General features: G+C 50.0%; 1 protein-coding gene across 1 annotated transcript; it reads right to left on the bottom strand.

The window, feature by feature from the left end:
- Positions 1–1301: 1301 nt before the first annotated feature.
- Positions 1302–12401, bottom strand: LOC149912523 (rho GTPase-activating protein 32-like). The gene is made up of 8 exons (XM_090131831.1): positions 12389–12401; positions 11977–12120; positions 11597–11699; positions 11369–11501; positions 11121–11203; positions 10653–10760; positions 10146–10291; positions 1302–1918 (listed from the first exon to the last, which is right to left on the bottom strand). Exons 1-8 carry the CDS (start codon positions 12399–12401, stop codon positions 1302–1304), a joined length of 1347 nt encoding a protein of 448 aa, XP_089987957.1.
- Between the last annotated feature and the right edge of the window lie 1023 nt (positions 12402–13424).

Here is a 13424-nt window from a genome sequence, read left to right as displayed (position 1 = left end):
AGAGAGCACCAAAGAGAGAAAACCAAGTTTTAATCTGCTCCTCTGTCTCAGAATTTGGAACTGACTTTGTTTCCTGACAAAATTATCCACAGACAGCGTGGATAGAGACAAAAAATTTATCCAAAACCCAGAGGAAGTTAAAGGTGTTGTCTTGCTCCTACCCCACCCCCCCCAAAACAAAACTGGAAAAAAAAAGTTGGAGAATAATGAGAGAAGATCAGAGAGGATACAGTCCCTGAGGAAGGGCAAGAATTCAGTAAGAAAAGCCTGGTTAAATGTGAGGCAGGTGTCTGATAATTTGAAAAAGATAAGCATACTGATGTGGATCTGAGATTCAGCTGCAGTCAAAGGCTTTAGTGAGAGAAATTCTAGAGAGATGTCAAGGATGGAGGATGGATTGTTGCCATGATGAAATCAGAGGAGAGTTCAGAATACCAATAAGTTTAGGAATGGAATGCCTGGAAAGAAGTTAGAAGAGTGGGGGGAAGAAAGGGTCACGGGTGGGTTTTCTTTGTGTAGGAAACAAAGAAACTGAGTGCAAGAAAGGCATCCGAAGACACTAGAATAGATTACATGGAAACAAAATAGAGAAAAGCAAATGAGATGTTTGTATTAGTGACAGGAGGAAAGGAAGAGTAAGTGGCAAGAGACAGAAATCAAAGCCAAGAGAGTGTGTATAGTGTCTTTTATCATAAAGTCCTTAGGGTTGTGTCTTTTGTCATAGAATCCCTAGGGTTGGAACAGACCTTTAGAAGTCATCTAGTCCAACTCCTCTGCAATGAACAGGGACATTTACACCTACATCAGGTTCCCCAGGGGCTGATCCAGCACACTACCTTGAAAGTCACTAGGGACACAGCATCCACTGCATCTCTGGGCAATCTGTTCCACTGCCTTACCACCCTTACTGTAAAAAAACTTTTTCCTTATATCTAACCTAAATCCATCCTTTTTAAGCTTGAAACCATTTCCCCTGGTCCTATCACAACAGACCCTGATAAAGAGTCTATCACCTTTGTTCCTGTAGCTCCCACTGAGATCCTGAAATGCCACAATCACCTCAGAGCCTTCTCTTCTCCAGGCTGAGCAGCCCCAGCTCTTTCAGCCTGTCCTCATAGGAGAGGTGCTTCACCCCTTGGATAATTTTTATGGCCCTCCACTCAATACAATCCAACGGGTCTACGTCTCTCCTGTACTGAGGACTCCACATCTGGACACAGGACTCCAGGTAAGGTCTCACCAGCGCAAAGTAGAGAGGTGCAAGACCTTGCACTTGAATTTGCTGAGGCTCTCCGTGTCTTTCACCGACACAACCCGCAGCTTCCATCTCCACAAGCCGCCCGGTCTGCCGGCGCCCAGCAGCACCCGGGGCTCCGCAGCTGCGGCGTCAGCCTTCCGCCGGGCGCGGCCGCGGCCACTCGGCGCCTCCGGAGCTGCGGCCGCCGGGCCGTCAACGGGAGCCGCGCACTCACCGCTCGCCCGGCGGCGCCGACGGCCGCCCTCGCCGCGCGGTCCCGCGTCCGAGCGGCTCGCGGCTTCTCCTCGTTAAAGCGGCCCGGGCGATCCTCGCGCCCCGCCGCCTCCGCTCCGCCCCCGAGGCTTTTTCCAGGCGAGCCCCGGCGACGTCCCCGCCGCGTCGGCCGCTCTCGCGAGAGCCGCCCGGCCGAGAGCCGCGCGGCCGCTCCGTCGCCTCGGGGAGCCGTGAGTGAGGGAAGCGGCCGGAACCGCGCCGCGCCTCGCGGGCCGTCGCTGCGCTTCTGGCGGGAACGGCTCCGAAGCGGCGAACCTCGGCGGTCGAGGCGTCCGCACTTCGCGGTGATGCCGGAGGACGTGCCGCAGTGTGGGAAGTCTCCACATAACGCTCTGGGACGGCGTCTCGGATAAAGCAGACGTTCTTCGCAGTTGCGGTGGCGGCCTCCTGCAAGATAATGATGAATGCCCGTGATATCAGAGGTGACTGTTGGTGGTATGGCAGCAGAGGCTGAACCTTCCTACAAATACTCCATTACATTCTGTTGTCGTGCCAGCAGATGGCAGCAGAGCTGCAGTTTCCATCGAAATCAACAGCAGGCATTACTTTTGGAGCAATGTGTGCGTGACATTCAGCATTTTGGTCTCTTATCTACTTATCTGTTGGTAAAACGTGTGAGTGTTTCAAAAACATGTTTAAGACAGAATTAGTTATGCCAAGGATGAATACACAGCAAGAAAGCTGGCTAAATTCCCAGCAGAATTAACTTTCTGTTTCTAATGATCAGTGAGAAATTAGCTGGTAACACATCTGAGGAGCTGCCAATCTGGGTTTGTCCAGCTAGCTCAGCACAGGTGATACCAGCAAGCAAGCAATGGCATAAAAATACTCAGCATGAAGTGCCTTTTGCAAAGAGTTGCCAGAGCATTTCAGATCAGCACAGACTGTTGGGAAGTTTCTATCAGTGCTGTACTATTTCATCAAGGATTAATGTAAGTGCAGTGCCATCATTGCCCTCCATTTACTGAAGGTGCCTCCACACATTCTGGTTGTTGGCAGACACTCAAAGATGTGGAAGGTTTGATAGGTAAAAGAGCAGCTCCCTCCTTTTCCGTGACAGCTCTTTGTTCCTTAAACATTCGTATTTGATGTGTTATACTTTTCAGACAGTCAAGAGAAAGTCAAAAGGGTTTTTTTTCATTTTCAGAATATAGAGGTTGTTGGTGGTTTTTTTTGTTGTTTTGTTTTGCTTTGTTTTATTTTCCCATAACTGAATGTCTTAAAGAAACGCAAATAGTTTGAAGACCATTCTTCCCAGAATGCATCTTCCAGTTGAGAGGAATAACATTTCTCACTTAGCCTGGAACTTGAAAGGATGGATAAGGGAACTGGCAGCTCTACACTTTCTTATTTAAAAAAAAACATACAGCTGAAAGGAATCATGTAGTACTTAATGCAGCTATCAATATATCTGGGTGCTTTTTTTTTTTTTTTGGTCATTTATTGATCTTTCTTGTATTTCAGATTGATCAAGCAATCCACCAGCTTTGCAGAATTATGCCTACCCCGCAAGCCAGAAATGCTTCAAACCCATCAGAAGACATCTGTAAATACCTTGGCACAGCCCTTCTCCAGATCAGCCCAGTGAGGGCTGAAATAACTCATGATTCCAGCTGACAACATGCTGCTTTCTAACAGACGTTTTGCAGGAAGGGTTCTTTCCTTTGTCATTTGGCACAAACCTTTTCCTGCAGAGAATTAAAAATAAATTTCACTGCCGGAAAGATGTGGAGATCATCAACACTGCGTTGCCATGCAGCTTTTGTTGCAGCTTGGCAATGTTCTAGCTCTGACATTAACAGTTCCCTCGTAGATCTAACAGCCAGATGGGTGTGAAGTTGTGAACTACTGACTGAGCTGCTCTTGAAGTCATGCCAAGAGAGATCTCTGAAGACACACATTCATTCTGCAGGGCAGTGCTGTAAGGTCACAGGAAGAACGAGGTCAGAAGTGCCTTGTCTGATGTTTCTGGGGTGTGCATTGGCTCGACTGGCTGCCCACAGTCACTGAGCTGCAAACAGAAGAGGTGGGGATAATCATGCATAACAGGTCAGTTATCCATTTGGTTTTGGCATCTCTTTATGTTTGCAAATGGTCCACGAACAGACCCTGATTTTCCTGAATGCATTAGTTACTCAGAGTTATTGCTGACACAGGACACAAAGCACAGAAGTGCTGGCTGGGGTCACCTTTCTCTGAGGCTGAGCAGGGCTGCCATCAGCTAGGCACTTCACATGAGGGCTGGTGAAAGAAAGGGAGCATAAGGCCCAAATGCAGGAAGCTGAGAGACAGAGAGAGCCATGGTTAGAAGGTCTACAGCCTTTTGACCTGTTATGAGCTACGTGCCACAGCTTGATCTTTGGCAACAGTCGCTCTGGAGAGATGATGTCTGCTTTGTTTCAGTCTTCTTGGGTGCTTTTTCCAACATCTGGCTGCTGCCTTTGCTGCTCTTGCCTCCCCTTTTGATCTCATTTTCTTGCCACATCTTTTCAACTAGCAGAGTAAGTTTTGGCTACAAAAAGTCTGACAGCTCCTTCTCAGACATTGTATGGGTAATGTGAAGGTGAAAATACATTCATAATTTGAGCTGTTAAGCCATTCTGATTCACCCTTTGCATCCACAGCATACAGTTTTTTCCCACACTGCACTTTCTATCCAGCAATGTGCATAGGTGCAGTGCTACAGAGGTTGGTGGCCCTGCCTGTGGCAGGGAGTTGGAGATTCCTGATCCTTGAGGTCCCTTCCAACCCGGGCTATTCTGTGTGTGTGTGTGTGACTGGCTAAACACCAATTGTTGCTCGCTCAGCAGGTATACTACTAATTATTGAACGCCTGACAGATGCTTATCAACACTTGGCCACTATTTCTGGACACCTGCTCATCCCTGAAGAGAGAGAAGTTTGGAAGGAGGACAGAGGGGAGTCTCTTGATGCCTGCCTGTTGCATCCCAACCTGCCCACAGAGTGAGTCAGTTCGGCCTTGTGTGGAGGCCCTGGCTTCTTTGGAGTCTGTTTTTCTTTTGCTGAGCTTCTCCTATCCAAACAGAATGGCCTTACAACATGCTTTCTGCTCCTTAATGCTATACCCATACTATTTGTAACTATTACAGTTCTGTAAGTGAGAATTGATCACATGATTGAACAACTGTATTTCTAAAATATGTTATGAAATAACTTCTTTTTACTAATACTAATACTAATAAAGTCTTTCTACTTTTTCAAACTGTTTCTAAGGGCAAATTACAAAACACATGGTGCTGTACTGCTTCAGAGCAATCCCACATTTGATAGCCAGTGCAGAAACAACATTCCATCCTACAGCATTAGCTAGTTCAGAGGTACCAGACGTGTATCTGGATGTGGCTGTTGTGCATAACTGGGGCTGAGGGATCAGAAATGACAGCTCCACTCTTGGAGACCACAGAACTAAAATGGAAAGATAAAATAGTTGCAGGGCAATTGTTCTCCATGCCTGAAGCAGGGACCGATTTATGGGGGAGAGATTTAACAGTTAAATGAGGATTACAGCTGAAAGTCTGTGAAACAGATATCAGGGGTCAATGAATGTGTTAACAGCTGTGATGAAGAAGAAATGAATCCAAAGCTGTGGACAGGGGAAGGAAATCGGGGTGGACTCACAATTTTCCCTTACAAAGAACTGCCCAAGGAGGGAGTGGAGCTGTGAAACAGCAACAATATCCCATAGCCTTAGAAGGGAGAGTGGGTCTAAAAGCTGTAACACAGACACTGGTTAAGGATGTCTTCTGGAACCTTGTCTGTGGCCTTATAACACCCCAATCCTGTCGGCACGGAAGGCAGACGGCACGTATCGGCTGGTGCAAGATGTAAGGAAATGACTGAACCCGTTCTCAAAAGACAGCCTGTGGTTCCTAACCCCTATACCCTAATGAGTCAGATCCCACACGGACAGCAGTGGTTTGGTGTGAGAGACCTCAAAGATGCTTTCCGGACAGCCTCTGGACTCAGAGAGAAATGGCTGCGTTTGTATGAGGACACATTGTAATCCTATCGTGATTCGTGATGGTACTGTAGATACTGGAACTCGTGCTAATCCTTGTCTTTGCAGCATTTGAAGCAAGCAGCTGGTGCTGCTGTCATGCAGAAAGCTCCCTTCCAACCACTCAGCAAGCATTTGGATGAGAGAGCTTCCTGCTGGGGAGCCCTCCGACATCACTGCTGCCTCCTCCAGAACCATACCTGCAGATGCTTCAGAGCTCTTCAGCATGGACTTCCTTCCTCCCATCAGCAGCTGCTCCTGCACTGACCTTCATTCACACTGGGATACCATCTGCTTCCAGCAGGAGCTGACCTGCGAGACAGAGAAAGGAAACGTGGGATGAGCACCAATGCAGAAGCACAAGGCTGTGTCACCACCACGTCTTGCAGCCTTGGGAAGTCAGCTGCAACTGCAGCCTTGGTCAGAATTCTTTTGCTTTGGGGAGCAGATGGACTCGGAATGGAAGAACACGAGAAAAATGACATCTGTTTGAGCTCAGCAGACTTGAGAGGTGGGCCTGGGTGAACCTCATGAGGTTCAGCACAGCCAAGTGCAAGGTTTGGCATTTGGGCCGGAGGAATCCCAGGCATTCTTTTGTCATCGTGGTGGTTTCCAATAGACCCCAACAATGAGACATCAGGTCGCCGTGTGGGCTCCTGGGTGACACTGCCATTTCCCAGCCATTGCAGTATAGGGGCAAATAAAGTAAAATACTTCAGAAAGATCTCACACTGATTGCATATTTTACTGTTCTTTTACACAAAACAGAAGGGGAGGGCAGCAGATGCATGCAGCTGCATCAACACCCAGGCTGCTAAAGGAATGGAAAGACAGAAACATCAAATATCAATGCCTTATTCTAATGCAAGGAGGGAAGCTTTTTTCACTGTTACTTTTTATCATTTAAAATAAGCAGTTGGCACTCTTACAGGAAAATCCTAGGCCCCAGGTTCTGGCAGTGTGGCAATCTGGACTCAGCTGTGAATGATCCAAACAGTCTGTTCCAGATTTTAACATCCCTTATATGCATTCACAAGTTTTCTCTCTTGACTTCCCCTTACAGCCGTTAGATGCCAGCAAAACATCCCACAAACACTCCTTAACTCTGTGCACACAGGCACCCATCCAACCAGAGCCATCAGTCATTCCCAGCCATGCGCTCTTCCTCCAATCATGGTCAGCATCACACGGCCGTCACGCAGCTCACTTGACTCAGTTTTTCTCTTCTTTCTGGAGGTGTCCTTGCTTCTCAGCCTTACCTTCTCGTGATGTTTATCTCGCTCTGCAGCTCCTGCTCTGAATAGGCTTTCTTGTATTCCCGCATGACAGGCACAAAATGCAGCCACAGCCCCTGCCACCAAGGTCAGCTCTTCAGCACACATTACCTGAGGAGCACTTGGCAACTCATGCAACCTGAGCAGTGCCAGGAAGACTGTTTCACTTCTGCTTCTCCTGGCTCAGAAATTCATTTTCCTACCTAGAAAATGGAAAAAGAAAAGAAAGAAAAAAAATCCTGACATTAGCAGACACAATTGATACTATGGAATTCTGGAAGGCAAGGGATTTGCCCCCTATGATGAGAAGTTGACTGCAAAGAACTCAGAAGAGCCATGAGCAGGTTGTGAACTTGTGGGTAAAATTAGGAAGTGCAGCAGTGCAGGGCTTCTGGAGGTGAGGGTCTGCTACAGCCGCCTGGAAAGAGAGCCTGTTGGTGGGAGCTGCTTACTGCAGCCAGCAGAAGCATCGCACTCACTGACTCTCATCCTGATGGGGGATTCCAGTCAGTCTGGGAAATCAGCATGGCTGGCTGCAAGCAATCTGACAGACTCCTGGAGTGCAGTGAGAATCACTCTGTGGTGCAGGCATTGGGCACAGCAAGCAGAAAGGAAGCAGTGCTGGACATGGTGCACACCAGGGGTTACGACAGGAGGCGGTCAGGGCTGCAGTGACCATGCCCTCCTTGAGTTGGTGATCTCAAGGAATGCGGGCCTGGCAGGAAGCAAAGGCAGGAGCCTGAACTTCAGGAGAGCCAGCTGCAGGCTGTTCCAGGAATTCTTGGATGAGATCCTCTGGACAACTGTTTGTAGGGGCAAAGGGATGGAAAAGAGCTGGTCACTTTCTCAGAAAAAAACTTGCTCAGGTTGCAGGCTGAGCTGCAGGAGAGGAAGGGGAGGAGGTGCCAGCACGGCTCTGCACGATGCTCTGCCACACTGGGCAGCTTGATCATGGCTCAGCAGTGGGATCAGACGTGGAGAAGGGGAGAAGGAAATCAAGGATGGGAGGCAACCCTCAGACACAGTCGGTGAGTGTCTGTGAAGTCTTGCAGACCCAGAGATTCCCAGGTTGTTTCTGCTTTTGTAGCATTTGTGTGCTGCAGGGTGAGCAAAAGGTTCTGCTGCTTGATTCTTCTGCAGGAGCCGCCTAAAAGGGAAATGGCCACTGAGCTGCAGACCAAGCAGTACTGCCTGACGTTGGCCAGGGGGAGCTTCTCCTGCCGCAGTGTGCTGATGACAGGTCTGGAGATGATCTGCACGGCCAGCTCGTAGGTGGGAGCCAGGAAAGGACATGATGGGAGGAGAGAGGTGTTAAGCAACATCCAAGGCATCAAAATGCATCAGAAAGCCCTGAAAAGCATCACAAAGCCACAGCCAGGAAGCTTGGGAGTATCATGAGCAGCATCCAGGATGCGAGAGATTATTTGCTACCATGCCAAATGGTAGCAGAGCTCCCCCTGCAGACATCCCAAAGCCAGACAAAACAGGAACAAACCCGGAGCTGTGCTGCACGCACCCCACAGCCACAGCATTGCAAGCTGGGGTGCCTTGCTGTGTGCTGCATTCATCCCAGTCCGTGTGAATGAAGACTCTGGAGGCAGTCAAGGCGTTGATTGAGCACGAGTGTGCTTTTATTATTATATAAAGGACAGGAGGGTGTGAGAGGTCCACGGTGAAGATGGGACTCATCCTGTCTTGTCATGGAGAGAGTGGCTCAGAGCTCTCAGTGCTGCTGTCCGGTGCCTGGGACTGGAGGTCTGATTGAAAGTCCCCCTGCAAAAGGCTCTGCTCCTCTTCACTGATGCTGACCTGCTCCTGCATGGAGGTGCTGCTGTCGGGGCACTCACACTGTGCTTCAGATGGGCTGCACTGCAGAGACTCTGGGTTAAAATCCACACTTGTGACTGTGGTGTCTGGGAGGCTCAGGTCAGCAACTTCAGCAGAGCCAGGTGTAATGAGAGCATGGACTTCGATGAGCTCCTTCTCTCCATTAATGTTGTTAGATGGAAGGCTGCTATTAGAACTGCAGCAATTTGTGCTTCCTATGAGCTCTCCACTGATGGAAGCACACAGAGCATCCTCGCTACTTGCCCTGGATCTTATGGCTTGGCAAGGGCTCGATTCACCTAGAAAGGATACACAGGGGTTAGTGTCAAACTTTCACAAGCTGAATTACGACAGTGGTACTTGATCAGGGGTGAAGATTTAGGCACGGGATTGAACGCTAGAAAGAGATACATGTGCAGAGCAAGCTTGAATTGTATGTTCCTGAAAAGCAGGGATTTGGAAGCTGCATTTGCACCCTTACCTGCCAGGACTACCACTGCTGTTTCTGAGGGCTGCCTGGCATTGCGCTGCAGTTGGCGTTTGCTGCCAGAGGATGGCTTCCTGAGGCTGAAGCAGCAACACCAACTGCTAGCTGGTGATTCCTCAGTCTTGCTGGGTGGATTTTGTCTGGAGAGAGAAAACAGCCAATGCTGTGAGTCGTGCGTGGTGCAGGGTGAGGGAAGAGCAGCACTGAGCTCTTGGCAGCAGTTGCTTGTTCCTAGCACTGCCTGGTTTCTGCAGGAAAACACAAAAACCCACCCAAACAATGATGCTAGGTGCTGGAAAAGAAAGTCCTCTTTACCTGTCAGATGGAAAGTCAACGACGGTGTGGAATTTGCCCTGCCCAGCTGCAGGGCTTTCTTCCACTTCAATGTCCCTGCTGCTCTCTGTTACCACAGAAGAGGTGCTGTGGCCTCGCCTCTGTGCCTGTGCCTCCTCCAGGCTGAGCAGCTTTGTGGCAGCAGAAGAGACCCCCACAGACTTGGGCCCTGGGAGAGAATTGTGCCCTGTCAGGGAAAACCACAGGTAAGAGCGAGGATCAGAAAGCAGCAGCACAGCCACCACAGTTCTGGGGGAGGTGCTGTATTTTTCTCAGGCTTGCTTATCCGAGCCACTGGAAGAAGAGGAGCTCAAAATAACCATGTGGGAAGAGGTGTGTTTATGGCAAAGGACACGGTCATCATTAAGAGCAGCTTACTGTATCAAAATAGGCAAGGAAAAACCCAAGGAAATGGGGGCAGGGAACTGAGAAAGCTTCGCTGCCACACTTGCATCAAGCTTTTCCTGCGTGCAAACCATAATAATGACGGTTTCCTCCTTGTGAAGTTTGGGCTTGGACATTCTCAGCATCCAGCAACAGGATGCCATACCCTAATGGAAGTCCAGAAGTCTGCTGTCCCCTTGATGGTAAAAGAGTATCTCAAACATCCTGGAGAAGGCCTGCATTTGGTCAAGGTGTCAGGTCAAGATCAAGCTAATGGAGGAAGACACTCACCTGCTGCATCTGCAATGTCTGCTCCGGATTTGCAGCCGAAGAGGACGTCGGTGTGGTTGATGATGAATTCCACCACATCCGACTGCATCTGCAGCTCCATGCAGGCAGCTCTTCCGCTGGCGCAGGCAGACTCGTTCTGCTGTGATCTGTAGAAAAGGCAGATTTTAGAAGTCATTTCTCCAAGACCGTTTCCCCGAGTCTGAATTGTTGCAGCCAAAAGCTGTCAGCTGAGGCTCTGGAGACTTCCGCAGTGGGCAATCAGTGATGCCACTGCAGAAATTCCCCTGGATGATCAAGGACACGTCAGTCCCATCTCAACAAGACTGCAGAAATTGTCACCTAGACATTGTGCCCGTGGGGATGGAGAACAGCTCAGGCTCCTGCTCTTCTGTCAGCCACAGATTTTACAGGAGAAGAGCACATTTGATGGAGAAAAAGGGAGCACTGTTTTTTTTTTTAATGGAGAACAGATGTAAGCGTTGTGTTGAAACAGAACCAGCAGTTTACCTTAAGAGGTTTGGAGCCCACACAATGGCTAGGTTCTTGGCATGCATGTTTGTGATGGTGGAGCTCCCAGCCAGACACGCCAAGTGTCTCATCAGGAACTCCAGTGTCCTGGAAAACAAGAGAGGCAAACGTTCAGCACCAACGAGCATGCCGTGCTGCAATTCAGAAAGCAAACCTCCATTCATGCTACTTCTTGTGATTGCTACTGTCACCGAAGATGAAGTAGATCCAACCTGACTGAGTGCCACGCTGCAGCACCAAGCCCCAGCACAGCACAGCCGCAGCCATCAGCTGCACCAAGCGTGCCCCCGTGCCCAGGAACTGACCCCATAAAGTAAGCCCATGGAGCCTTCAACCCTTCAGCATACACAGGCATCGTGTTGCCGGCGTGAGACAGAGCCTGGAACCGCATCGTTGCCCTCTGCAATGCAGTAGGGCTGAGCTCAGCAGGCTGAGGGCAGCACTGACCTGTAGTGAGGAGCGGGCAGCTGCTGGATGACGTCCTGCATTCTGAGCAGCCGCTCCTCCTCTGTAGCGGCACCAACAGCATCCTGGAGTAGTGCAGAAAGGGAGCGAGACACCAATCAGGCTAGTACACCACTGCGAGTAAACCTCGTGGGGCTGACAGCAAAAGGGCCTCCGAGCTGGGGCACTGCTGCAGCCATCTGCCAAGAGGCCCAGGAAGAGGGAAATGAAAGACGTGGCCTTGTGCTTACCGAGAACTTGCCGTACAGCTGGTGGGTGAGCAGAGGGTTCGGGAGCTCCCTGAAGTACATCTTGCAGAGGGAGCTCACGCTGTGAATGTCCCGGACGGTGAGCTCAGGAATCTGCTCCGACTCAAATTCCTGCCTGGAGAGAGGGACGCAAACCCGGTTGAGCGAGAGGAAGGCAAGCCCAAAGCCACACCAGATGCACTCAGGCTGTGTCAGTCGCAGCACTCTTACCGCAGTCTCTGGATGTTGGACGCGACGCCGGACAGGCGGTATATCCCCTGCACCACGCCGTGCTGCTCAAGGAACTCAGCGCAGCTCTGGAGGACCTGGGGGACTGAAGAACACGTGCCAGCCGTCAGTGGAGCTCCTGATTCAAGTCCTGCTGCAGGCTGTGCTTCACATCCCATCCACTAAGCCCAGCCAGGCTTGGCTGAAGCAAATACAGATGTGCTTGTCTCTTAGGAGCATCCGCCTCACTTTATCCTTCAGCCATCAACTCCCATTACACGTGTCTCCACGGCTATCAGCCTGCCCCCTGCTAGATATGAGCTCCCTTTCATCTTCTTTAGATGCCCAGCAGAGGAAGATCTCAGGAATGGGCAGCTCCTTACCATCACGACCGGAGTGGAGAAGATGCTCTCCCAGGTCACCGCCAAACACCCTTTCCTTCTCCACCTCCCGCTCGGTCGGTTTCTTTGGGCGGGCCTTCACCAAGGAACGAAGGAAGGTGAGGATCTTGCTGCGTTTCTTGGGCACTGCACAACAAAAGGAAGAAACCAGGTCATTTCAGGTCTGGCTCCGTTGGACGAGGCCGAGCACAGCACATTCTACAGAGAACGTCAGAACGGGAAGAACATTACCAACCAGTACATACAAAAAGGGATTTTCCCCATCTCTGGAGGAGCCCAAGGCCAGGTTGGATGGGGCCCTGGGCAGCCTGGTCTAATCTGACATTAAATGTGGGGGCTGGCAGCACAGCCTGATGCAAGGAAGTGGAAGCTTGAGGATCCTTAAGGACCCTACCATCCCAAGCCATTCTATGAAGATTCTATAGTTTCCCCAAGTCCAATCATAAACACAGGAGGATTGGGCCAAATCTCTGCCCCATGGTGTGCATGAAGAATCATCAACCCAGAGGACAATGTGGGATGGATAAAGGAGGTACTAAACATGGAACGCACCCCCAAAAAAACTTCATTTTGCTTCCCGACACCATCAAATGTAACATCCCTACCTGGCTTTGGCACTGAGTTGATGAGTGCCTCAGGAATGTTCTTATTAATCAGTTCCACACACTCCCCTGGGAAAAATCCAACCTGTAACAAGAAGAGAAGCCAACTATTGCATGCAGCACTTCTCAGGTCTGAACTGTTAAACCAAAAGCCACATAACATTTCCCTCGGAACGTGCTTGCCTGACGTTCCATAAGACTATCCAGCAGAAAATGGCCATAGTTCAAAGCATAAAGGTAATAATTTTTCAACATTTGCAGCCAACGGCAAGGTCCCCTGACAGCGACACAGGGAAACTGTTTACGTCCATTAGGCATCCTGTGCATGCAGAGCAGCTCTAAGCTAAGATTCCTGCCTTTACTGCAGTTGCACTCTCCAGTCTGAAGCTTGTGCCTACCTGGAAGCCGAGCTTGCCTCTCCACCAGGGGGTCAGCTCCTTTGGTGGCATGTCGATGACACACACGATGTCTCCGACCTGCAAGAGATTGCAACGTCAATCCCAGCTTCAGCACAGCTGGGAGGAAAGCACAGCTCAAATGTCTGCATTCTTCTGCACTGCCAAACATCGCCGAGCATTAAAGCACTTGTACCAGTGCAGCTCTGAAGACATTTGCCATTGTAAAATTGAGCAACAAGGAACGCCTTGAACTGCTTACCTCAAAGGAGAGTTCATCCGCTGCCTGGGCAACGTATCTCTTAATAGCATGGGCAGCAGCAATAGCTGGAACATTCACAGGTGCCACCTCATGGTCTAGCAGGGGCTTCCCCTTGTTCTCAGCCTGAAACAGAGAGCACAGGCCACGGTGAGGAGCTGGGAACCAACAAGG

Source organism: Phasianus colchicus, chromosome Z (assembly GCF_987193195.1).
Source record: "Phasianus colchicus chromosome Z, bPhaCol1.hap1.1, whole genome shotgun sequence".
Taxonomy (NCBI): Eukaryota; Metazoa; Chordata; class Aves; order Galliformes; family Phasianidae; genus Phasianus; species Phasianus colchicus.
The sequence above is the reverse complement of the archived record's forward strand: the minus strand, read 5'-3'. Positions and strand labels throughout refer to the sequence as shown.